Here is a 27,907-nt window from a genome sequence, read left to right on the forward strand (position 1 = left end):
TTGCTGTTGTGATTTCTGAATTAATTTTGGCTCTAAAGAGGAAATGCATATAAAAGTTGAGTGAATACTTGACCAGAACTAGGCAGAAAAATAGTTAAAATACACTAGTGTTTACTGTTTGGATTCATTACAAAAAAAGATTCACCAAATTATTACCAAAAGTGCAAATCAAATGGATATATACCTGTCCTTTCTCTTCTCCATTCAAATAAATTAACGTGAATTCCTAGCCCATCTGATCAGAGGTGGTAAGTCAGTAGAGAATTGCAGATGTTATATAATATTCTGAATTCACAACAGCCAAGCTTCTACATAAGGAAAGCATCATAGAGGACAGGAAGATATACTATTATGAATATTTCAAAGACATAGTAACAGGAATTATTTTTTTTAAATGCCTCTTGGTTGGTGTTTAGTGTAAAAGTCTTTTGATTTCAAAGTAGCTCAGAGTGAGTCAGGATAAAAGTTACAGAATTATTCAGGTCAAACTCAAACCTTTTCTAGCTGTCTTCCACATAATCCACAAATGATTTTGTCATACCTCCTCACCTGTTAACAATTTTCTTCCTATGAGGCAATCAATCTTGGAGGCTGCTAGGACCAGTTCTAGGATTCAGACTGGCAGAATTCAAATCTCACCACCAGCAGTAGCATGTTCTTGGGCAAATTGCTTATACATCTAAGGCATCTCTCAAATGTGATTTTTTTTTCATCTTAGAATAAATGCATACAATAGGATTTTTGATACAACATCAGCCTTATGGTTATTTTGAACATTTTATATACAGCCTTTGGTCAAACATCAAATAGGAATAACACTTTCAAAGCCAGGGACCTGCCTACTGCTTAAAACTTGTGAATCAGACTACATTTGATTTCTGCTTTCAAAGGATCAAATTGGCCATAGGTTTGCCACTGATTGACTAAGTGACTAGTGGAAATTGTACCTGATCACTTTGCTTTAGGAGATCAATTTTTTAAACCATGTTATGAAAGAATGGTGCATAAAAAGAAGCAGTATGATTTAGAGGCAATCAAAATTAGAAGGCAGAATGACAAAGCTATTTTTCAAAACAGGGAAAGCTTTGTAGGACTTAAAATGAAAACTAATGAAATACCTAATTAATAACAGTAGCCACAACAGCATTTACCATCATAGAATGCTCACAATACATTAGGCACTATGCAAAAGCTTTACAAATCATGTTTAATCTAATTCTCATTGCAAACATTTTACCCAAATATTAATCATATTCACATTTTCTAGAGAAGGAAAGTGACCCATTAGCTAACTGTAGCAACTAGATTCCAGCCTATCCACCCCTATGGGAGTCGTGGTTCCCAAGGCATCTGACTTCATCTGGAATAGAAAACAAAATTAGGACAACTCCTTAACTTTATTTTAAAAAACATTAATTGGCCATCAAGCAACACATTCCCAGGGCACTAGGTTGTGACAGAAATATCCAGGCAGCATAATCATGGAGCCTTGTTTTTCGTAGTGTTTAAAATGTATTAACTCAAAGCACACACAGATGGTAATAAAGGGTACAAGCGATAACACTTCAATACAATATTTATTTAGGAACATAGCGGATGTTTTGTCCCAGATCTTCAGAATAAGGCTCATGTTCGCCAGAGACCTACTTTACTGAATGGAGTAACTCAGAGTTTTTACTTGTGTGTGCTGGAACCCAGAAACTAGAAAAAAAATTCAGCAGACTTTGCTATTTGTTCAGACTCTTTTCCATGGAGTTCCTTCATTTGCATGCTGCTTTATTTTGGCATGATCATAATCATCACCTACCTTCTCATTTTCTTTAGGATCCCTGATCTAATTATATATATATATCCCAGCTACATAGAAATCTAATAAAATTTTGTGTTGATAAAATAATGAGACAAAGAATAATTTCTAATGTATACTATGAGCTTCCTATATTCTAGAAATTCTATTCACATGTAGTGACTCACTTCTTACAATTGTCAACTTAAATTTTCCTACTTTCATAGGTTAGAACATGGCGATATAGGGTACAAAATTCCTGGAGGTAGGTTAGCCAGCAGGTTTAAAATTTATATTCATATTCATAATATCTAATTTTATAAATCTTCACCACCCCCCCTTCTTATCCCAAGTTCTGAGTAAGGGGGTTTGACCATCTTGGTCAAGATACCCAATCTTGAGCTAATGAATTCTGGTGATTGGAACAAGGTTTTGCTGTATAAATCGCTACTAGGAGCCACCTACTGCTGCCATGGTAATCATGCAAGGGTAGTTCTCAGAAAATGGGAGGCTAAATATTTACACTCTTGATTAGGCCGGAGCTGATCACCATCAACTGCTTTGATTTCAGTTTTCAATTCTACTTGTAATACAGTGGAAAATGGAAATCAACCTTAGGCAGTTAGTGTTGCTTTGTGTGCATTTGTGACTAGTATAGTATTTGAAGACAGCCTATGTGAAATGAAGTGTCTGCCACTAACAGAGGTAATCAAGCAAAGCTGGCTGTAAACATGATAAACATAAAAACATTAGGCCTTGGGCAAATTTTGATATAATTTTCTTAATTTTGGCGGGGGGGGGGCGGTCGTTGCATTTGGGATATACTTTGAATAAATTTGCTTAGAAATTCATTTTAAGTTTATTTAATACTTAGTATTTAATTTATTAAAAATCTCATTGGACCTAGCAAACAAATGAACAAAATGTTAAAGTTCATGGTAATGTGTTCAGATTAGACATTCCTGGAATTTTCATTTATAAGTGGCCATTCTCTCTGTTATTGACAAGTCTTAAGAAGTTCAATCAGATAGATGGAGCTTATGTAGCAGGTTGTGATAAAATAAATATCCTCATCTATTATATTCCTACTTCATATGCTTGTCTGCTGTTCAGAAAGAAGAACATGCTGGACTCAGACTAGAAATTCAGTCTCGTTATTTCCAGGACAACACTGCTTCCCTATATCACTTCCTGGTATAATTCAGTCTCTTCCCCATTTTTCTCCATGGAAAATCACCATTGTATGTCCATCCTGCTCTTCCATGAGTTTCTCTGACAATACTAAGCCTAAATGGTTTTCCCTCTGCTGAATTTAGCAATGCTTAACCAGTGTTTAGAGTAAATCCTATCTCGTATCACAATGACATTCACCTGACACTTCCAGATACAGAAAAACCTTACCAGCAAACAAGGTAACTTGTCTTGCCCACATCAACAGAACGGCATCACGTAATGGGTCTTTCTTTGTGTCTCAGTCAACAATTAGCAATGCTTTTGTTGCATTACAAACCATCCACCAATAATTGTGGGTTTCTTGATCAGCAAGGACTCAGCAATATCAAAAATGTGCCAGAAGGAGGAACTTCCATTCAGGTTTTGCCCAGTCTTGCTTAAATCCTGGGAAAGAGGTGGTTAAATTTGTGCACAAAATGCCTAAAGACACACATTATTTATCTTGTACATCCTAAAGATGATATGTGTAAGATTTGAAAAACAGCTGCTTGCAGATGCATCAGGGCTTAGAGGATTAGGAAAATGTAGCATGGTGTTTTCAAGTTAGTCCTTCTTCCGGTTTTGAGCATGGGAAGATTAATGGAGAATGTAGTGATCTTTATTTCCAACCATTGAGTTCCAAATTTAGTGCCAGTGTAGCAAGACCTGCAAGGAGGATGAATATTACCCTTTTCAATTTTAGGAGCTGGTAAGTCAAATTGCTTGTTTTCAGATTAGCAGATGTTTGTCTCTGGGTATGGCCCTAAGAAATGCTGTGTTTATTCAAATAAATAGATTCCCTGGCTGTGAATGATGATAAGCCTCACACATTTTTCATGTGACTTAGACACACATACTATCACAAACATACACTTACAACCCTGCACATACTCTATATTCTTCTTCCCTTTTTTGGGAAGTGGAAATGGATTCCTTATTTTTCAAAATCTTCTTCATTGTGTAGGACAATAGAAAAACTGAAAGTCTATATACAGAGATTTGTAATTCTCTATATATTATCTGTGAAAATAAAATGTTTACCTAGCCAAACAGAAGATGGGATCTTTACACCTAAATTAGACCTGTGATTGACAGGTTTGGGTGTGACATTTTCAGAGACCATGGGAGATTCTCCAAAAGACTACACTTTGTCTATGTGGCTGCAAATATTTAATTTAAATATTTTCCTACACATGATATCCTTTAGCATTAGATTGTGTTTTAGCAGTCTTATGTTCTATTTCTTTCAGTGGTTGGCATAGTGCGGCAGAGTTCACTTCCTTTTGTGTATTTCAGGAGAGAATTGGAAACATTTTCCTATCACAAAGAAATCTATCATATATTATAGGTATTTAAAAAAATATTTTACACCAACCAGTGATTCACCTGACACTAATATGTACATACTACCACAGTTTATTAAAACATCATCTAGCTCACATTTGTCTTCTAAAGTTAGAAGAATTATGCATTGTTTGTCAGATATTTGCATTGCAAATCACAGCACAGTAAACTCTGCCATTTTTCAAAATTACCTAGGAATATACAATAGATGTGTTTTTCCGTCAAAGCTGGAAGGACGAGAGATTAAAATTCAAAGGACCCATGACAGTTCTCCGGTTAAACAACCTAATGGCAAGTAAGATCTGGACTCCAGATACCTTTTTTCACAACGGAAAGAAGTCTGTGGCGCATAACATGACAATGCCCAACAAACTACTGCGGATCACAGAGGACGGCACCTTACTGTACACCATGAGGTGAGCCCAGTGGCACTTTAGCCTTGAACTTTCTGTGCTTCCCTTCCAACTGTAGGCGACCCTCAAGCTGAGGTGCCACAGTGGGACACTGATTTTCAAGTTTTTCAACCTTGAAAATTACTCTTCTCTGAAATCTTAGTCTACTGGAATATTGGGGAAGCATGAATATGTTAAAAATGATTATATAAAATGAGAAAAAATGTTTGTAGTATGTATTAGATAATACAATACAGAACAATTTATCCCTCTGATCTTCTCTAATTCTATATGAGGAACTGACTTCCTTTCCTCACTAAAACTTCGTGAAGTTCAACTGTTCAGCAAGGTCTAAATTAAATTTCTGAAAGTGATCTAATGGTGTAGATTGGAAAAATCTTTCTACTCAGAAGAACAAAAGATAAGAAATAGAGAATGTTAAAGAATTCTTAAAGGAAAATATAAATTTATATGAAAATACATACATGAAATAGTACATGCATTTTCAAGTGGTATTGATAGATATTCTTAATTTTGCTTAAGCTGAAGACTATACATATATAATATATATTATATAGTATATATATATATATATATATATATATATATATATATACATTTTTTTTCTGGTATATAAATATTTCTCCCTTTTCAAGATGATTACAAAATTCAGCATCTAGAATGTCCTCTATGTTTAAGGTTGAATGAAGGGAGCACAAATCAAAAGAAGTTTTCATTATTTTAAAGAAACATCTTAAAGAAATATTTTAAATAAAAACATGAGGTGTTTAAGAATATTCCCTATTTGTGGAAAATTTTGAATTGTCCGGGACTCATTCTTGGGAGCAGCGGTATTTCATTTCCAGATGACTTGCTAGAATGATGTTTTCATAGACCTACCTGACCAACATCCGGTTATTCCTTTGGTATAAAAAAGTAATAGAGGCAAAATTCTCAATTTAGTGGGTAGTATTCAGCATGAGAATAGAGTGATATTTTGCCCTTAGAGAAAACTGCTTCCAGGATACCTATCTTTTCAAATACAAACATCCAAATGGAAAAGAAAAACTGCTTTAAAAGCCAGTTAGATATTAGACCCAACTATTAAAGTGTAATACAACTTCAGAATGAAAAACAAAACAAACAAAAAAACAAATAAAAAAACACCAAAAACTAAATATATGTGAAATTTGAGATGTTGTCCGTTGGTGACAAAGACAAACGACAATAAAACAAACGAACAAGCAAACAAAACATGCATTTGCTTTGGAACCTAATTCTAGTGTTCATTCCTCCCAGAAGATGATTTTCTGGGCAAGGATTTGCACGTGCTGACTAGTTTATGATAATGGTTTTCTGATGAATGTAAAGTTCTTCATCAATAACCAGCATATTACTGCCATCTCCTAAATTTCTCACCACCTTTGCTAACAAGTTACTGCTTGAGCAGTTTGATTTAAGAATGCAATTTAGTCATTAACCTATACATTTCATATTTGCTGTAATCAGTGTTATACTCACTTAATAATTTCACTGGCTATAAAGACATCCCACCACATTTTTTAGTGACTTAATAATATGGGTTATAAAAACTTGCCAAAATCATATAAAGAAAATGAATATAAATTCCTTCATTATTCTACAAATGGAGAGCAAATGTATTTCAGTGAATTTCTTTCCTTGACATCCTTTTTTATTTTTTTTAAACATGACTAGAAATTAGTTCCCCAGAACATTCCAGAGATTACAGAGAAGCACAGCTGAGACCTGGCTCCAACTTGGCCATAGGTTTGAAAATAAAACTAACCGGCTGGAATATAATGATGTCATGTAGAAATTCTCAAGAAAACTTTAATCTCAGCCTCACAAAACCTGAAGACACTTCCTCCTTCCCCCATTCCTTCTTTAGTTGATGCATTTGATGATACTTAGGGAAGGAGACAGAGCTTCATTTAGGGCAGGAGGATTTTACTTCTCTTCCTTGATCTTGATGTCTACTTCCCAACACAGGATGAATTAGTATTTATGCTTGTATTTTTTAAGTTTTATTTTATTTTTTTGTTGACACACAATGGTTACATATTTTAGGGGGTTCATTGTGATGTTTCAATACACATACTCATTTTGTAATCATCAAATGAGGGTAAATAGCATACCTCATTATGCATATATATCTGCTTATATTTACTTTAATTCTCAAAAATTTTGCTCTAGCCAGGTGGATTAGTGGATGATACTTATTAGGAGAACTTGGGCAATGCTTGCCCATTGCATAAAACCAAATATTGCCTCTTTTCTCAAAGCAAATAAGAAATGAATAGAATTATGTCATTGTTGTAAATAATTATTTTTAGATGTTAGATTATGAACAAATTAGCATGATCTATAGTTTATGCCTGTCTCTCCTGTTTTATTCATATCTCTGCTACTGTTAATAGCATCTCACTCAGATTGTTGGCGAGAGTTTAACCTACAGAACTTTTGTTTGTGTCCTGTTCTTTCTCTTAATTAACAAGGCTGACGGTGAGAGCTGAGTGCCCAATGCATTTGGAGGACTTCCCCATGGATGCCCACGCCTGCCCACTGAAATTTGGAAGCTGTGAGTAAATTTACTTCACAGTTTCTTTACTCTTTTTTTTTTTTTGCTTTTTTATTTGTTTATCTGTTTTAATTAGTTATACATGACAGTAGAATGCACTTATAAACTTTCATGTATCATACATAGATGGGATATCATTTCTCATTTTTCTGAGTATGCATATTATAGAATCACATTGGTCATACAGTCACATACATACATGCAGTAATAATATCTGTTTCATTCTACTATTTTTCTTATCCCCTGCCTTCCCCTCCTTTCACTTCCCCCTACCTAATCTCAGGTAATGTTATTTTTTTGTATTACGATTCTTAATACACATAAATACCATGCTTTTTGTATTTCTGTTTGTATATAAAATATGTTAAAAGGGGAATAACAAGGATGGTGGAATGTGATGGTCATCATTATACAAAGTACATGTATAAAGACTTGAATTGGATGTCAACATTTTCTTTACTCTTAAGAGAGTTTATTAAGAGACTGCTAATTAGTTATATCTGTTAGGGAGACACATAGGCATCAAGAAGCTTCAAAAAGCAATATGCTGGGCTGGGGATATAGCTCAGCTGGTAGAGTGCTCGCCTAGTGTGCACAAGGCCCTGGGTTCAATCCAATCCCCAGCACCAAAAAAAAAAAAAAAAAAAAAGGAAAAGAAAGAAGCAACCTGCTACAGAGATTTCCTATAAGTAGTAATCCCTGTTTTCCTATAAGTAGTAATTAAAAAATGTGTTTTTTTCAAGTTTCATTTTATTTTTAATTGACACATACTAATTTTACATATATATGTGTATATATATATTTAGGGGGCTTACTGTGATGTCTCAATGCACATACACATTGTGTAATAATCATTCAGGCTAATTAGGATACCTCTCACCTCATAATGCAAGTATTTATTTACTTTTATCCATTTTAATTCTCAAAAGTTTTGCTGTAGTCAGGTGGATTGGTAGATAACTTTCTAATACTATTTCAGAGCAATTCTCTGTCTAGCAGACTATACAGTATAGATTAAAGAATTTAGTGGAAAAATTCTATTTTGTTGAAAAGGTATTCTTGAGAAAAGAATGGAGTATGAGGCTTGTACTTCATGGATAACATATTCCTCTTAATAAACAGAGATTATTCATTGTGTATCATTACTGGCAGTGTCTGGTCTTAAGAATAATTACAAGTGGGAAATACTAGTAGGCAGCAAAGAACAATATGCAAGTTTTTCCTTACTAATGAAGGCTGCCTTTATGGAGATTTCTAGAAAATAATCTATTCTCATAGTTCTTAAATCTTTCTGGATTGGTTGGGACATTGCATAGAATTCATGAATATACTCATACTTTTGATGGGCCTCTAGATATATCTCCTTCATGATGACTTTCTGGGTTTCTGCTGTTTGAAGACACTTCTGTGCATCTGAGAGGAGCCAAGAGAACAGTGGCCTGGAGACTGGATTCTCTGGTGTTCTCTCTGCCCTTTTGCTTTTGACTCGCATGAGCACCTGAATTGATTTCCTGCACAGGTGTTGCATACAAGGACTGAGTCCACTCCTGGGACACTGAACCAGCTCTGTGTTCTCACTAGACAGGCATCTGAGCAATTACTTTGATGAAGATATGATTCATGAAGAAAAATAGTGGTAGTGTAGGAACCCAGCACACAAAGGGGCCCTCTTGATCCTAGTAGCACTGGTCATGGAGGGACAGTGTTCTCTATTTCTGAAGCTCCTTCTATAGAGAAAATTAAGGATAATCTACCTCAACAACTGTCAACTAATCAGGCCATTGATGATAAGTTCTTTCTTCCCACACTTTCCTCAATTTAACATAAATTTTACATCATGGACTAGTATGTGTTATCCTGAATACCAGTTCCATTTTTAACAATGATAATATATATTATGGGTTACCTGTCTGCCAGGAAGCATATTAAATGTCTGTGCATCTATAAACTCACTAATCTACAACATATTATTATACTTAGAAAGATTACCAATGATAGTTTTCCTGAGGCTGTACTGATATACCCCTAATATATCATAGATATACTGATATAGTAAAGTTGCTAACTATGCCCCTATTTATCTTTAGAGTGTCCTTACTGGGGCAATTAATTGCAATTTTTTTACATTAGTAAGAATTTTTTTCAACAGTAAGGATAGGTGAAGAAAAGAAACATTTTTGTATTCCTGTATGATTATGGAGGCAAATCATTATTGGTTGATTAGTGGTTATTTCAGCATGTTAACAAAGCTGATGTTGTTACAGTGTCCCCAGATATTCGTTCTCATCAAAAGATGGCTGCTGAAACTCTGCTTTCAAAAATAAGGGGAATAGGCAGGAAAGCTAAGAGAGAATTCATTTTTGCATGAAAAACATAAAAGCTTTTCCTGAAATCCTAACAGGCATCTACTTACATATCAGTAATCAAATATGTGCCAGATTGCCAGTGCTATTTGCAAAATTAAGAATTTTTTTGTTTGGGCAAATAATTTTCCTGAAAAATATTGGAAATATTTTAGGAAGAAGGAAATGGATAATGAGTAGAAAATAGTGTATCACATAGAAAAGCTGATATGAAAGAAAAACATATCAGTCTCCACCTCAGTGCCTTTGCACATGCCCATCTGTCTCCCTGGGTTACTCTTCCCTTGGTGTTATCATGGCTGGCTTCTTCTATCTTCCCACATCTCCATATAAATGTCATTTCCTCAAGCCTTCCCTGACGACTTTATAGGAATTTACACACAACCTCATCAGTCTTCTTGATCCCAACACAAGTTTATTTATCACAGCATGAATTATTCATTTTATTTCTTGGTTAATACTTTTTATTGTCTGAGGATTGGAAACTTCATGAGTTTATATATATTACTCAGCATTTCCTAGTGCAGAGGTTAATAAAATGAAGCTAGTATTAGTATTACACTAACCAGACTTCAAATGCTCCTTCGATGTTTGAACTTCAGAAAAGAGGGTGTAAGATCTGTGGGGAACTAAACTAAAACAGAGATGGATGTTGAAAGAGGCTAAGATTGTCTTGCTCAGTGGGACAGCCCATCATGAATGGTTTTTATTGCCTGGCCTTGGCATGACAGGCAGCAGGAGGTCTGTTCCTTGTCTGATCATTTCTTCCCTGGGCTCATTAGTATATTTCAAAGGTGAAGAAAAGGAGGAAAAAGTGAGTGAAAAAATTCTTTGACCCAATATTTGGCGTGAATGTCTCACTCAAATGTCCGAGAAGAGGATAAGCAAGACAAGTTTCCATGGATTTAGTTGAGTTCTAGACAATGAATGTTTATGACACTTCTGGAGTAACTTTGTCCTTATGTTAATAAGCATTACACTTGGAAAACCAGATGTTTTCCTTCCTGCATTCCATTAGATTCCAATTGTCAGTTGCTGAACAATGTTTCTGGCTGGCTGGGGATGAAGACCTCTTCATAAGGCCAGTTAACCAAGAGACAGTGCATGGGTTACAGCTTAACTGTCTTATGAGGAAGATACAAAATAAATCCTTGATTCTAAAAGAAGACATTCAGGTTTTGAATTCTGACACTAAGATCCAAGCAGGTACTAGATCTAGTAAGAAGACCTTCATAGATGAATGTTTCTTAACTGACTGTCAATCTCAGGGCCTTACAAACAAAGGAGAGGAGAATGCACAGAAATTTAAATGAATTCTCCAAAGTGCCTAACTTTGGACATTATACAGCTCAACTGCTTCGTGCTAATGGAAATACAGAGATCATAAACATGAAACAATAGTATCGATTATCAGTTGCTTTTCTGATACTAAGTCTGTGTTCTTGGTGTTGAGCCCCATAAAGTTCGTTCATAATCTCAACCAAAATCTTCCTGCCTTTAAAAAAGAAACAAACAAACAAAACGTTTAGGGGGTTGTATGATTTATTTGATAGCATAGCCTAAAATTTTTTATCAAATAGTTGAAAATCCTTTTAAATCCTTTTTTTTTAATGCTGAAGTTTCAAATCAAGTAAGCTTTCATCTTTTCAGATACTGGAATTTGAGGAAACAAAGAGGACCTATCATCTGTTCTTAGGCCTTATGTATGTTTGTCTTCTCTATCTTAAATATTGTCTTTCATCATGTGAGTTTACTCTTCTTTAGTTTGGAAGATTTCTGTGGGGAGATGTGAATAATGAGTTATCTGCACCTTTAGATTGATGGCATATTGGTAGTAGATGCATATTTTTACACACAATGTGGTTTCTAATTTCAGGAAAAGAGTTGTTAAAAATTATATGAAAGGAAAATCAGTCACAGTGGTACACCCCTGTAATCCCAGCAACTTTGGAGGATGAAGCAGGAGGATCACAGTTTCCAGGGCAGCCTAAGCAACTTAGCAAGACCCTAAGTAACTTAGTGAGACACTGTCTCAATCAATCAATCAATCAATCAATCAATAAAGGAAAAGAATGTGGTGGAGGGCTGGGGAGGTGGCTCAGTAATAAGGCACCGCTGGGTTTAATCCCTAGTAACAATAATAATAATAAGAAGAAGAAGAAATGAAAAGTCAATGGATGACAGTTTTCTCTCCACAACTGTATCAGCATCCAAGTGACAACACATGACAAACCACTATTGCTAATAGGAGCGTCATATAGTAGCAAGGGATTTAGTTTTTTGTGAAGTGACTTTAGATCTAGAACTGCATGATCACCAACTATCCTTTCTTAGCTTATGAAATATATATATATATATATATATATATATATATATATATATATATATACATACACACACAGCTTTTGCCTAAAAAATTCTTTAAAACAGCAGTGGAGTAGAATGGATCACATCCTAAGTTGTTAGTTCAGTTTTCTCAATAAATACGATATATGCTTACAAAAGTCATTTAATGTTCTGTGCCTTGATTTACCATCTATGTAGTGTAATGGAATTATACGGCCTTCAAGGTCTTTCTGAGTGGAGTATTCAATCACTCCATGCCGCCATCATCTGAGAATGGCTTCTTAGGTAAGAGAACAAGATGCCAGCAAAATATCTTACTAAATGTAGCTTCCTACAAATTGTGTGAAATATGTTCCATCTCAAACTAGTGTGCTCTGCCCTCTTCTAAGAGCTTTAAAATATAAGAGACATGCATTCTTCCTACAGTCTACAACACCAATGTATATTAGTGAGGACAATCACAATCACAATTAAAAAGTAGAAAAGTAAATAAGGACAGATTCCAAAATATTCGTCTGTCACTCTAATCTTTCTCATAAACAGCTAAATTAATTTCCCTTAAACTTCTAGAAAAAAATGTTTTAAGAGATACGTGATTGCAAATTGATCCAGAAATGATGACAGGACACTCATGGGAAACCAGGGGACACTGACTCCATTTGCTGAGTCAGTCGACTCAGAGGAACATGGTCATTTTAAGAAGCTTTCTTTCAGACAGTAAGGCTCAAGGTGTGCATCCTCCTGAAGGCAACTTCATTTTCAAAAGTCATCCATAATTTTACATTGCATAATGTTTGAGGCTGGGAACACCCATGTTTGGGTGCAAGTCACAGGCCTGGTCACCCAGGGATGAGGGTTGGGGCAAGAAGGGCTGAATCATGAATTTTTTTTTTTTTTGGTGCGCGCACGCGCGCGTGTGTGTATGTGCGCGCATGTGTGTGCGTGTGTGTGCATGTGTGTGTGTGTGTGTGTGTGTGTGTGTGTGAATGCCCTAAGCATCTTTGCCTTTGGGGACCATTCCTCCAAAACAAAATTAAAATTTTATTTTACGATTATATTAGTATACAGGTGAATACAAAATTATATTTTATGACTATGTTAGTTAAAGATGAATGTAAGCCAGGTGAGGTTATATTTATTTTATTATCTTTAATCTAAAAAATATTAAAACATTTTATGGCCTTTTGAAACTATTTCAGGGCCTGGGAACTGTGCCCACTGTGTCTAATGGAGAAGATGGCCCTTGGCCAATGAGTCCAGTTTATACATTAAGGCTAACTTTTGCTACCATGCTCTCCCAGCAAATTCCCTGGACACAGCCTACTGTCTCTCATGGGATTTTCCTTAAATGTTTAACACCACCCTGCATCTGAACAGCGGGGACTATATACTCTCATGTCAGCCTATAGGAAGTTGTGTTCTGTGGAAGTTGTGTTCATTTTTCCAGAAGAGCTGTGGAATTTCTTCTCCTATTTTTCTCTTAACCTATGCACTCTCTTCCTCCAACCTGCAGTGGATTAAAGATTTATGACCAAACCACTTGCCTAGGAGATGGCTAGGTTAAAAGTGACATGGCATGTGAAAGCGATTGGGAAGAAAAGCTCTATAATGTAACTCATTATCATCATTTGCATCCTCTTCATAATGATGGTAAATATCCATAATAAGCATAATTGATAAAAGGGAGTAATATCAAACTTCCTTTGCAAATAGCAAAATTTATAATGTTACTTTTCATATTTATCATAAACTTCCCGTAGCTTAACATAATATGAAACCAAGCTACTGACTCTGATCTTATTTTATCTCTTATCTATCGCTCATGCCCTTCATTGTAGTCATATTTGTCAAGCTTTTACCTTCAATAGAAGAAAAATATCATTAGCCTGCATTGGGTGATCTCCTCCTCATGACCTCACTTGGATCATTTTTCCATTTCTATCAGATACTAATATAAATGCTACCTCCTCAGAGACTCTCTGAGTCCTTTACCTGCCTTAAAATAGTCCCCTCCCCCCCACATCACTCTCCATCCCTTTATCCAGTTGTATATTTTTTAAATTTTTATTTTTGTAGTTGTAGATGGACAGAATGCCTTTATTTTATTTATTATTATGTGGTGCTAAGGATTGAACCCAGTACCTCACACATGCTAGGCAAGTGCTCTGTCACTGAGCTGCAGCACTAGCCCTTGTGTATGGTTTTATTGCACTTAACATGGTTGGAATTTTATGTTTATTTGCTCATCTGCTTTTGTCCCCACCACTAAAGTGCACATCCCCTAAGATTGGCAACCTTGCTCATTTCATTCATTACTGTCCCCAGCACGGTACTTTGCTCTTTGTAGATTCTTAACAAGAATTTGCTGGAAGAGTGACCAAATGACTGAAAGAATCAGAAAAATGTATTTTGGTGTTCCCAAACTAAGAAATGTGGGTTTTTCTGTGCTAGCCTTTCCTCTGAAGCTGTGAGAGGAGATATGAAGCTGGTAAAACATTAACTAACAAGAAAAAATCAAAGAGGCAAATGCATGGATAATTTTACATCCTTTCTTTCAGATGCTTATACCAGAGCAGAAGTTGTCTATGAGTGGACCAGAGAGCCAGCACGCTCTGTGGTTGTAGCAGAAGATGGGTCACGCTTAAACCAGTATGATCTTCTTGGACAAACAGTAGACTCTGGAATTGTCCAGTCCAGCACAGGTAAGCACCATTTGCTTACTCCAGGTATGAGGAAGGGGTATAAAAATATACTGTGGGGATGTGAGAACTCAATGAGTTCTCCAGAAGATCACACAAAACTCGGGGTGAGCTGAGCTGATATTAGATGTAAACTCTGTAGACCTGTGATGTAAGACCTGTCATTGGATGATAGTTGGCTTCTTGCTGTGTTTGCAAAATAAGGAGCTGGTTCTGGGTGATCAGTGTAGCATAGCAGGTAAATACATGAACTCTTAGGGATGAATGTCTGGGTTAATTCCTTATTTCTCCACTTTTGCAAGCTGGTTGTAGTTAGCCTACATGTTTTTGGAAGAAGAAATTAAACCCTTGAAAATTACTTGCCATAGGAAAAAACTTTCCATAAATATTGGCTATTAATATCATCCAGGCTCCATTTCTTGCCATGAATAAATGATTCTCAGTGAAGTTTTGACAATGATGGTTACACATGGGACATCAAAAAGCCAATTTGAGTGGGGTGTGGTGGCGCATGCCTGTAATCCCAGCGGCTTGGGAGACTGAGGCAGAAGGGAGGGTAGCAAGTTCTAAGCCAGCCTCAGCAATAGCAAGGCGCTAAGCAACTCAGTAAGACCCTGTCTTTAAATGAAATACAAAATAAGGCTGGGGATGTGGCTCAGTGTTTGAGTTTAATCCTCAGTACCAATAAATGAATAAATAAATAAAACAATTCATTCTATAAATCTATTTGTGGATTTAGCCAAAGATCTTCCACAGCTAAAGTCAATGGAGCTGTAGCCACGGTACTTTGGATCCTCCATGTTGGAACTGAAAGTAGGTGGGGTACCCTCCTTTGGAGTGTTGTAAGTGATTCACTAATGATGTTCTTGGAACTAGCTTAGATACTATTAGAAAGCCATATCTGAGTTCTTAAAGCATTTCAAACACTAAGGGTTAATTATGTGAATAACTATTTTTTACTATCTGAAAATGTGATCTTCAAGCCAGAGTAGCTAGAAGTAAAAGATGGAATTTAAAAATTAAGAAAACTTACACCCACAGTGTTCAATATTTTAAAATGTGTAATTACTAAAATATTTAATATGAACCAACAATTATTTTTATGAATGTCTTATATAATTTACATTTGTCTATTCATTTTGATTTGGGATTAGTAAAGAAAGATTATTTTGTACAATTTTTTAATACAATTTTTATCAGAAAAAGAAGTTTTTGTTAGATTTCAGACTTTATCTTGGGACTCTCATAATTCCAACACCTTCAAATAATAGGTTGATATCTCTTACTGTGATTGTTGGTGAGTTCTGCCTAACTGGATCTGTCTTTTGTTTCTAAAAGCTTCCATAGCTACCTGAGAATCTTACATATTTATGCTGCTTGTTTAAAAATATATGGGCAAGAATGTTCCTCAGCTTGGCTTTCATTAGAAATGGAGTGGTAGAAAGTCCTGGGTTGAGCTATAAGATGGAGACTCAAGTCCTGGTCCTATTGTTTAGAAGTCTTGTTACTTTTGACAAGTCATCGTTTATCCAAACAGAAACTGTATTCTCATCTAAGGAATAGGAAAGTCATAGCTTTGCATTAAAGATGAGATAGTATGAAATACTGCAGAATATTACATGGTAGGTGATCAAAATGGCATGTAGTAGCTGTAACTCTAATCCTGAACATATCCCAAACATGGAAAGTGCTGAAGATTTTTCTTTTTCAAAACATTCTGTATTGAAAACGATACTAAAAAAAAAAAAAAAAAATCTGTGTTTACTTCTTAAACATCTAACACTCTTATAACCTGGATATTACTACAGGCGCTAGAGAGTCAATGACAGACAAGGCACAGGTCTTGCTCTCATGGAATCCAAAGTCTAAGAGCACATGAACATGTACACCATAATTATCCAAATGGATGGTAAGCACTGTGATTAACATTTCTGTGAGGCCAGAGACAATGTCTGTCCTCTGTGCCTCTATTATTTTCTGTAATAGCTGAGACATAGGAGGCACTGAATAAATATTTTGAATTAATAAAAAATAGATAAATGAAGATAGATTAGAATATTTAAGGAAGGATTGCTTCAGAAGTTCGCTTTTCATTTTGCTAGTCTACATCTGGTGAGAGACAAATAATCACAGTTCTAAGCCAAGGGCATTTCGAATAATAGATGCAGACATTTTGTGGTACAAAAAGGCCACCTTTATTATTAAAATGGAAGTTGGAGTATGTCAGGAAAAGCATTCAAATTTACAAGTACGTATGCAACAGTGTGCAAGCCTGGACCTTGGCTCAGAGGAGCAAGGCCTCCACTCTGCTTCTAGCCCTAGCAACCTTCAGTGTGTCACTGCAACCCACTTTAGGCCCCAGTTACCACGTGTGCAAAATTAGTTGGCTTTGTTAGATTCCAAAAGCTCCATCACAATTATTTCTTTCTTTATTCTTTTTAATTTTTTTTTTTTTCAGTGCTGGGGATTGAACCGAAGGCCCTGCGCATGCTAGGCAAGCTCTCTACCATTGAGCCAATCCTAATCCATCCCAAGTTCATTTCCTAAGGATTCAAGCTAACTGCATTCCAGTTACTCAAAAAAAAAAAAAAAAAAAAAAAAAGAAAGAAAGAAAGAAAAGAAAAGAAAAAAAAAAGAAATAAAGAAAATTGGGTCTATCAGAAGTGGTCACTCTGTGATGGGACAGCTAGTTTGCCTGTATGAAACAGGAACTTTCCCCTGTTATTCCCTTAGGAGTATTGGGGAAGAGGGAGAATAATGAGCAAATTCTCAAGGATAGAAGCTCAGTTTGATGCATGTGTTCAACTCCAATTAGGACATTGAATTCAGCTCATCAGTAATCCACCCTAGTAGATTTAAAGGGAAAGAAATAAAGATGCGGTGTAAGGTCTTCAGTGCTCTATGTCACATCTCTTCGTGTAGCCCTGAAAACACTAAGATAACTGGCATTGAGTGAAATACCCCTTCTTTTTTTTATCAGAAAACTAGAAAATGATGATAAGAGCTAGCCTCCCAATGAGAATGGGTAGATAAGGGACATCTTTGTCTTCCTTGGAGTTCTCCTTGGGGGATGATCAGTTCAGATCACCTCTGACAAGGTTAGAGGGTGTCCTGCTCGCCTGCCACCAGCACACATTTGAACACGGAAGCACACAATCCCAGGTCAAAATACCTCCAGATCATTTTTGTTGACACCAAAGGGGAAATGATGGGAATTCTAACACTATGTATATTTATTTATTTCAGTGCAAACACATTAGAGATGCAATCCCTTCCTTGGAGTCTGCCATCAAATTTAGGGAAAGAAAATTCATTAGTGTCTCACTTTGAAGGGTACTTATTCACCTGGTGGAGCGAAATCATTATACAAACATAGAAAGGATAAATTATCATGGGCTTTCAAATCCAATATAGTTCTCTATTACTCATTCATGTATCCTCTTATTCCTTCAATCACAGTTGTGTGTGTGTGTGTGTGTGTGTGTTTTATTGCTTCCAACTTGTGATTGAGCCTGGATAGGAGAGATGAAAGACACACAGCCCTTACCCTCAAGAAGCTCCTGGTTGAGAGATATAAGTAACATTATATATATATATATATATATATATATATATATATATATATGTATATGTATGTATATATATATATATAACATTATAGCCAGTATTCTCATCTTTGATCCTCATGAAATCCTAGGGGTTTTGCAGTATTGTTATCCTGGTTTTGTAGATGGGAATTTGAGGCACAGCAGGGTTTAATTAGTTTTCCAAGATCACACAGCTGGGAGGAGGAGGATCTGTGGTTTGGATCTGAGCTGTCTGGCCACAGAGTGTGCTTTTCAATTACAAAGCACAAGAGTAAAAGGCAACACAGGCATGTAATACGGGAAGCACAGTTAGGGAGGTGAATTCCGGAATTATGTAACAAGGGCTCTATTGTGGGCTTGAGCACTAATGAATTGTTCCTTTTGGCAAATATTCTCGTATCTTTATTCATCTTTACTCATAGTTGGTATATGCTTCATGAACTACTGTGAATTTGAAATGAGAAAATGCATGTCAACCGCTAGGAACAGGGTCTGCTGTGTAAAAACCCGGCAGAAAATAGCAGATGTTACTATTTGTGGTTCATGGCAGAGCTAGTACAAAAGTGACGTGGTGAAGAAATGGAGAAGGAGGTCTTTTCTGCTTGAAGTATTGGGGAAGAAAGTTTGGACCCAGATTCTAGGCAAGACCCCTTCTCCTAACATCTCATCACATGATATTTCCTAAGCAAAGTTTTAAGGGGAGTTAATACAAAAATGACAAAAGTGATTCAAGGGCATGAGATATAACTTACACATAAAAATAAAAAAAAATGACTGGCCATTAGTCATAAGAAAGATACTGGTGTACAGAAAACAATGAGAATGCAATGACATAAAAGGTTTTTAAAATACATAATGATGACTGGAAGCTCTCTGTATTCACCAAAGTAAATTTGTTTAAAGGAAATCACAATTTGTTTGGCAATAAGTTGTTTCTCCTGAATGATGATCATTTATTTATCTTCAGAATAAAATGGCTAAGAAGAATTGTGGGGCCCTTTTTCTGAGCTACAGAGGCTCCTCTGAATAAGTTGATTTAAGGATGACCTTGCAATGTCAAAACAATGAGGACTGCAACTGTCTTTGATCATGAAGTTACAGTGGTGGTCAGCACTCATCACAGGGACCTCAAGGGCTACCATTTATAAAGCTTCATACATGATCTCCAGGGAAATAATTATAAATTTACAGAGATCTAGAGGAAAAAAAGACTTGGTTACCTGGTCAGTCACTTTAGAATTCAAGCGTGAAAAATGGTTCAGAAAGGTGAAGTGACCCAGCACTGTAGACTTATCTCCTTATTTCTCTTTCTCCTTATTTCTATTTCAGTACCCTTTGAAGCAGTTATTAAAATACCCCCAGCCACCCGTCCATAATATTATGATACATCATTTCTTTTTAAAGAATCGTGTTTATAGTAAAGACTGAATTTTAAAAACTTAGAAGGCACATGATAACTGTAGAAGGAATCAGTGCTTAATAAAATTTTATTCACTATCTGGACATTTGATTTCCCAAGCTGGAGAGAACATATACAGCTGCATTTTGCATCTTCACATTGTTAATTTGTGTAGGACTTAGGATTTTTATTTTTTTTTCTACATCTATTATTTGTTTTTAGCCTTAAAGCATGGCAGGATAGCTAACTACTATCTCATGAATTGGACATGTGAAGAAACTGAAGCCAAGTAATGCTAAGCAAGGTAGTTATCTTTTAGTAACTAACATTGGAAGAAGCAATGATTAGAAGTCAGGTCTACACAAGCCCTTAATAGCATTTTGCAAAATTATATCCCATTATTTTTCTTCCATTTTCCTTAATTTTATATTGTAATATATCAGAAACATTGTCACATCTAATTTACAAGCTTCCCTCAGGGATAGATGTTGTGCAAAGATATTTGAATTGCAATTCTTCTAGACCGTTGAATTAGAGGAAAAGAAATTGACATGCTTAGCGCATAAGCCCTTATTGTCTAGACTCTTTCAATCTAATATAGGAGAGTGGGGCTTTCTGTTGTTGTCTTGTTTTCCTTTCATATTTAAATGATTACAACTTGATTCTGATGTTGCTGTCCTTTCCTTCCCTTATCTAAAAGTTTTGTGCCAATAAATAAACTTCTTAGTTTTCATTTAGTTTAGAAAGAAGGATTCAAAATACTGAAAGCCCTTCTATTCTTTCTCCAATCTGTTAGGGAATGAAGGTTGTTTATAAAATAAATATGATGTCAAATAATGGCTCTTTAGATCTCAAAAAATCATATTCTTTTCACAATCTTCACAAAAATGCCAGATTCCAATAACAAAAGATAATGGAGTAGATGTAGACACTCTTCTTACTGACATTATAGGGAAGATGGAATTTTTTTTCTTTGAGCTGATGACATTTTACAGGCCACAAGTGAACGAATGGTTAGGAATAATAATGTGTACCCTGAGATGGTGAATTATAACATGGATTTGTCCACCCAAGACTACATGTTAGAGGAAAACTCTGGGGAAATTGGTTCTCTGCATTTTTTTTTCTCAAACTTAGATCACTTACTTGTCCTTCAAATGACCTTACCGACATCACTGGAAGTGCATAAGAAAAGATATAAAAGGCAATTATTAGTTAATGCTTTGTTTTCCTTTCAAGACAGAGACGCTCATAGACTGTGTAGGGATGGAGAGCCCTTAAGGTACCTTTTCACCACTGATAGGAACCAGATACTGACAATCTGGGAGGTCATGGTGTATCCCAAGGAGGAGCCCTGTGCACAATTAGCTTTCAGTTTGGTGGGAGGAATATACATATAAATAACTAAAATAGAAAGTCTGAGATCTTATTATAAATATAAAAAAGAGCTATAAATAAAGCACTTAAGAAGTGCTTGGTTAATGGCCAGTCTGACCATTAATAACAGTGATGAAATAAATAAGTAAATGCACTGGTGACTTGCATCTATCTGTAAACAATGAATGCATCTCTTCTGCCAGTGGCTCCACTGATTCTGATTGATAGTTCCTTCAATTCTGATTGAGAGAGGGGTGAAGAAAATTAAGAAAGGATCTGAAACTTATTTTAGCATGCTTTGTGGTGTCATCCTAATGAGATCTCTTAGTTTTCATTCTGCTCTATCACAGTTTCCACTATTTTGTAGATCAGAAAATAGAGGCTTGCATGAGTTTCCCAAGGCTGTATAGCAAGAAAATAGCAGATCTGGATTTTAAACTCAAATCCATAGCCTTCCAAGCTAATATACTTTTCTGTCAGAACAAGTCTTCCTATTTTCACTCACGACCTGGTGTTTGTGTTTGGCCCAAACCACAGATGAACAAATATTCCATCACAGAAGATGTGTAGTAGAGTCTTGTAGAGCAAGATACTGAAATGTGAAAATGTGTGTTGAGACAAATCCCTGTAATATGTGTTAGAGGTATGCAGTGGAGAGGTTTGAATTTGGGTTAGGGCATTTGTTCCTTAGTGTGAAAAGAACATAGATAGGGAAAGGGAAAAATCATCCTTTGCTACTGGCAACCAGTGAGGAGAAGACAGATATGTGGCTAAACATTGTGCAATATATAAAGCACAAGTCTCCTACAACAGTTATCTAGTATAAAATTCCAAGAGTGCTGAGGTCAGGAATCCTTGATGTGAATAGTGGGCATGTTAGTCAGTCTTCAATTACTCTGATAAAATATTTGAGATAAAGAATTTAAAAGTAAGAAAGATATTGGCCCATAGTTTCAGTCCATAGTCAGCTGGCTCCATTGCCTTTGGGCTTGTGGTGACGTAGAACACCATGGCAGGGAGCCTATGATGGAGCAAAGCTGCTCCAGTCCAAAAAATTGGAAGCCTCAGTATAGGTCAGACCAATAATGCAGGTACTGGGGTAAGTCCATATCTGAAGTATGAAGAAGGTAGAGTCTGATATTGGGGGAGTAATAGCAGCAGCAAAAGTGGACCGCTGCAGGAGAGTTACTATGCATACCTGCTGTTCCATCCAGGGCCCAGCCTATTGGATGGTGCCACCTACATTCAAGACAGGTTCTCTGCTCAGTTTGCTGACTCATATTCCAATGGTGTCTGGAAACACCCTCAATGACACATTCAGATGTGTACTTTGCCAACTTTCTAGATGTCTCTCAGTCCACTAGAGATGACAACTAGGATCAACCATCACAATGAGAATACATCAAGATATTTTTGGTGGGAAAAATGAGATTACATGATCACATATAAATAATTACTTTACAGGAAAGTTTAGGGAAACTTATAGTAAATATGCAACTGGAGGCACATATGATAGTTAATAGACTATTATAATAAATTTACAAAGCTAATAAGGGCAGTGACAATGACATATCCAGGGTCAGATTACAAGATACCACACAGGTAACACTGAAATTGTGTGACCAACAGATTCCTTTCTTCCTCTCTTTCCAAAGCACATTCTGTTATTTAAGATTGAGGTTTTCAGCCTGAGGCAATAGACAGAGATGTGCTGTCCATTGTTTTGGGGGAAAGTTAGCTAATATGAATTTTAAACATAGTTGATGGTGCCAATGAGAAGTCAATATCTGTGAGACAGCTACTGTCTAGCCTTGACTTGGGAGTACAAAAAATTCGAGACTAGTCCTGTTTAGATTTGGGGATATACCTCTTTACTTTGAGAGCCTGTTCACCAGGATGTAGATTTGTCAGCCATCTGTACACCTACATACAGGTAGCAGTAGGAGCAGGGGTGAGATGGAAAATACATTATCAGAGTCAAAGAAATTCAGGAACCCCCACATTTGCTTTAAAGAGATAAGAAAACCAACGTCTGATAAATATGAACAACTCAATAAGAAATTTCTGGTTGAAACTATCAATGAGTTAGCAAAAGAAATTGAGAACGAGAGATAAAAGGAAAGCAGGAATCAAGAGTATACTATAGTGACAATAGGGACATCTCTAATTTCAGCTGTGATGAAGGAAATCAGCAGCTGGAAGATGAGGAAGAGGCTTTAGTCTTGTAGATTAAATTTCCTGAGCAGCTGCCCTCCCATTATAGGGGCTGAGATCAGATGCCCATGAACTGAGATAAAGATGCTAACTCAAGAAGGGAGAAGTTTGGAGGGGAAAGAAGGAGAAAGGTGGGGACGTGTTCTAAATAGAGTGATGCTTTCTTATCCAGAACACATCTATTCCTCTCCTGCCCACCCACAGAGAGCTAAGCATGTCTTCTGGGTGAATCAGGTTAAAACACTTCCAAGATTTGTAATTGAAAATATACCACATGAAGGAAAATAAAAGGCTCTTGCAATTTAGGTTGTGTCTACTGCTTAGGTCCTCTAAATGAAGCCAGGATTTGGAGGATAGAAAGACCATGGAATATACCTACCTAGGCTACCATCTCCCAGTTCAGCTTAGGAAGCACGCCAAGCTCAAAAGCTGGTATAGGGCTGGGATGTAGCTCAGTGGTAGTGGGAGAGCACCTGCCCAGCAAGTGGATCCCCAGAACTGGGGGGAAAAACAGATTATAAGCCCAGATTTCCCTGAGAATTCAAAGAGTGGTTTGTAAATGTAGTAGGACTGGAACAACTGAATTTTTCTAAAGCTTCCCAGGTGATTCCAGCATGTAGATTATGAAAAACTATGAAATTCTACCCTGCTCCTCATTTTGCAGATCAGGCGGACTAAATCATTCACCTAAGATCCAAAGAAGTGTTGGAGGTAGAATTCAGCTGTACTGATCTGCCCACCAGAGCAGCTAAGGAGCAGCCTGAGTCTGTTTTGCAAAGGTCACCCTGGATATCTGTTCTGTTTAAAATACCCTAATGCAGGTCACAGAACCTAGCGCATTGCCTTCGTGATCAGGAAAGCCAATCTGTGAATATATGCCCAGAGTTTGTCCCTTAAATATATGACACAGCAGCATTAGTAGGTAAGGATACCCATGAGAACTCTGGAGCCTCCATCTCATCCACAGAGCTATTTTTGTGTGTGTTTAAAATGACTCTTTTCTCTCTTGGAAGCTTTTCTCTCCAGGGACTGAATGTCACATGGAGAAAGGATGTGTCTGAGCTCCAGGTCTTTGCTGCTGATAGGAAACCTCAGAATAGGTTCTTTTCAAGGTCAAATTGCTCAACCTCACTGTCTGTTTTACCCTCCAGGAGAATATGTTGTTATGACTACTCACTTCCACTTGAAGAGAAAGATTGGTTATTTTGTTATTCAAACATACCTGCCATGCATAATGACGGTCATTCTGTCACAAGTCTCCTTCTGGCTCAACCGAGAGTCTGTACCAGCAAGAACTGTCTTTGGTAAGTGTCAGTCAAGACATGCATGCCAAGGTTTGGAGGGCAAGTTATGCCATGTTTGTGACCTTGCAAGGAAAAAAAAAAGATTGATATGTGTTCAAATCTAAAGTTATACAATGGAAAGGTTCACGGAAATGCCATCCCTAAGGTAGTGTGGTTAAAAAATAACATTGTTATATAGCAAACTGTTTTAGTGCTTGTGAATGGATGGGTTTCATGAACATTTGATTTGATAGTTTCACGTAGCATGCAGAAAAAACATCATACTCGATGAAACACAATAGCATTTAGAATGCATAACCTGTATCCGTGCTGTTTTGGGGGAATCTTAGGAAACATCAACAAAACTTCTTCCTTATGTATGTAAAAACAGGATTGCCTTAAGTCGGGAGAACTCACTGATGACCATGTCACTAATGACCTTTACCTAATGTGTGCATGCCTGAAGAGTTATAAATTTAACTTTTTAAATTGGAAACCTTTATTAGATTCAATATTCCCAGTTAAGGGCAATCTAGAGAAGAATTATTATATTATTTTCTTTTTTCTAAGGGAAAAACTGATCTAATGTAGCATTTTAGAGCTTGCATTTCATAAAAAGGGTAGTCCCTGACAATTAGCCTGTTGTCTTATTGAACCCTAAAAGCATCCTGTATACCACCAAGATCACTATTATACAAACACGAGAAACAAGAACACAAGATTAAGTGACCTATCCAAAGTCAGAAACTATTAGGTGAAGGAGTGAGAAGTCAGGCGTGGGCCCTTGGCTCTGGGTCCTAGGCCCTTAATGATGATGCAATATTGTCACCTGTGCGATATCTTGCTGTAATGGCAAGGTTGTGAGGTCAGCATCGTTCATTTAGAAATAACAAGCACATACTCACTAGGGAATGATACAGATATCTAGGCTCACTCCACAAATGCCATCTAGGTACCTGCTGTGTTTAAAACCCAGTGCTACAAAATAAATAGTCTTCAGAAGTTTATGATCTAAAGAGAGGATTATCCATGTGCATAGATTCCTGTATCAACCTTCCATAATGTATAAGGAGCAAAAAGTTAGTTACCCGAGAAAAAAAGCAACTCTGCCACATGGGACAGAAAAGAGACTTTCTTCTTAACTTGGAATGCTTCCAGGTGGGAAACAACCAAATCCATGCTCTGGTGCTCTGGTGGTAGCCTAAGTGCATAGCTAAATTAAGATGCAGAATGATTTCTAGCAGCAGAGACAAAGAACAGATCATTTCAGATTAATTTTTCTTTATGACCATTTGTCAATATTGTCAATGATTGAAGCTACTGAAGACTGACCTCTTGGGAAGATGTTTGCCTCTATCGGTATATACCATTTGAGTCTTTTATTCACCAGGAAATAAAAAAAAAATTGGATCACACAACTTATTTATTTTATGTGCTTTGCTTTATTCTATTTTTGAAGAAATAGCCCAGCAATATAGTGAATATATATTTATATACATATATTTTTTTTTTCTTTCTTTCTTTCTCTCTCTCTCTCTTTTTTTTTAAATTTAAATCCTGGCCTTTCCCACTCTCACTGCAACAAATACTGCCCCTTCTATTTGGAAATTCTCCAAAGCATTCCAGAATGTCTATAAGTCATAAGCATTGTTCTTAACATTTTCAGCAATCTTACATTTCAATTGACTGGTGCCCTTTTGGTGAACATAAGTACATATCTATAAACTCAGCGGTGACAAGTATTTCTGTGTAGCAAGTTATAAGTTTCTAATGTTTAAGTTCAGTGAAATCACAAGTACAATATTTCTAGACCATTTAGAATGAATGTTTCTTTTCTTTTCCTTCCTTCCTTCTCTTTCTTTCTTTCTTTCTTTCTTTCATTCATTGTAGTTGGACACAAGACCCTTATTTTATTTATTTATTTTTATGTGGTGCTGAGGATTGAACTCAGAACCTTGCACGTGCTAGGCAAGCACTGTACCTCTGAGCCACAACCCCAGCCCCTCTATTCTTTTTCTTTTCTATTCTTTTTAATCTGAACTCAGTATGTTTTTCTGATTTCTGTAGATCCCGGAGTGAATCAATGGTTTTTCAAGAAATACTAAAAGGAAAAAAAAAAAAACTAAAAAATGTTGCATTTTTTTTAAGCACTTTATTAAAAGGAATCCAGAATTCAACAAAGTTGAAGTCTATTTTATGTCATAAAAGATCATACTTTTGGCTTCATGTGCTCACTTTTAATTGGAGGCAATGTTGTCATATAAATTTTCTGCCCAAAAGATCCAAGTTATAGGTTCAATCTCACCACCTACCAGCACTATGATGTTGACCAAATTGCTTCATTGTTCTGAGCTTTCACAGTCTCTGAAGAGAAAAGAAAAGAAAGTAAAGTAGTGTTACTTAAAGATTTAAACGATGCCAGGCAAACACCTGTGGTGCCAGTGCTTTGAAGGCTGAAGCAGCCAGAACACTTGAATGCAGGGATTTGAGGTCAACCTGGGTAGCAGAGCAAGAGCCCTTCTCATAAAAAGTAGCAACAATAATAAAATTAAAATAAATAATTAAATGAGAAAAACAAACTATATAAATTGTCAGGCTTCTAATTCTTGGAATATAAAAGCTGTAAAGTACACTTTTGTTCCTTTCTTTTTCTCTACAACAGGAATTGCAATACCACAAACATACCCATCCCTCTCTTGATGCTGTTCATGAATGATCTTGATTTATGGATACATTTGGTGAAATACCCATTGTCAAATTAGTTCTGAACACAGCCTACATAAAACAAAATTAAAAAATAACTTTACTTGAGATTTATTAAAAAATAAACATTAGTTTTACCCTTAGTAAGTATCAGACTAATTACTGAACACTTTATTACATTATCTTATTTCTTATCCACACCACACTAAACCTCTGCATTAGACTTAATAAAATCAATTAGCAAAGGAAAAAAAAAAACCTCAGAAGCTCAAGATTGTTAGACACTTTTCCCAAGGTCATTCAGCAATTATAGAATTGACCTTAGAAACTGGATTGTTGTGTTCCCCAAATATACTGACTTTTAATTACCTTGTTATTTGCTCTAGTTAATATCAATATGTAAATTTGGGGGCAGGTCCCCAGCCAATATTTCTTAAACTGTTTGTCAATTACATAAAATTGATATTTCCCCCAGTTTTTCTGAAGTCCCTCCAGAGCTAAAAAAGGATCTATTTCTTTCAACCCTAACCATGTGTCTAAAATAAAATTTAATAAAAATCTTATTGTTTTTTCTTAATAATTTAACTTCCTAATGTAGTGGAA

General features: G+C 36.1%; 1 protein-coding gene across 1 annotated transcript in view; it reads left to right on the plus strand.

Annotated features, from left to right (window-relative positions):
- Gabra1 (gamma-aminobutyric acid type A receptor subunit alpha1) overlaps window positions 1-27,907 on the plus strand; it is a 53,755-nt gene that overhangs the window by 19,346 nt on the left and 6,502 nt on the right. Inside the window, exons 5-8 of the mRNA XM_046426261.2 lie at window positions 4,538-4,758; window positions 7,251-7,333; window positions 14,601-14,744; window positions 24,470-24,622. Of these exons, the coding sequence (XP_046282217.1) occupies window positions 4,538-4,758; window positions 7,251-7,333; window positions 14,601-14,744; window positions 24,470-24,622 (601 nt within the window). The remainder of the gene's footprint in view (window positions 1-4,537; window positions 4,759-7,250; window positions 7,334-14,600; window positions 14,745-24,469; window positions 24,623-27,907) is intronic.

This window comes from Marmota monax, unplaced genomic scaffold (genome assembly GCF_021218885.2).
Source record: "Marmota monax isolate L192 unplaced genomic scaffold, Marmota_monax_Labrador192_F-V1.1 WCK01_AAM20220418_F8-fsc00246, whole genome shotgun sequence".
Lineage (NCBI taxonomy): Eukaryota > Metazoa > Chordata > Mammalia > Rodentia > Sciuridae > Marmota > Marmota monax.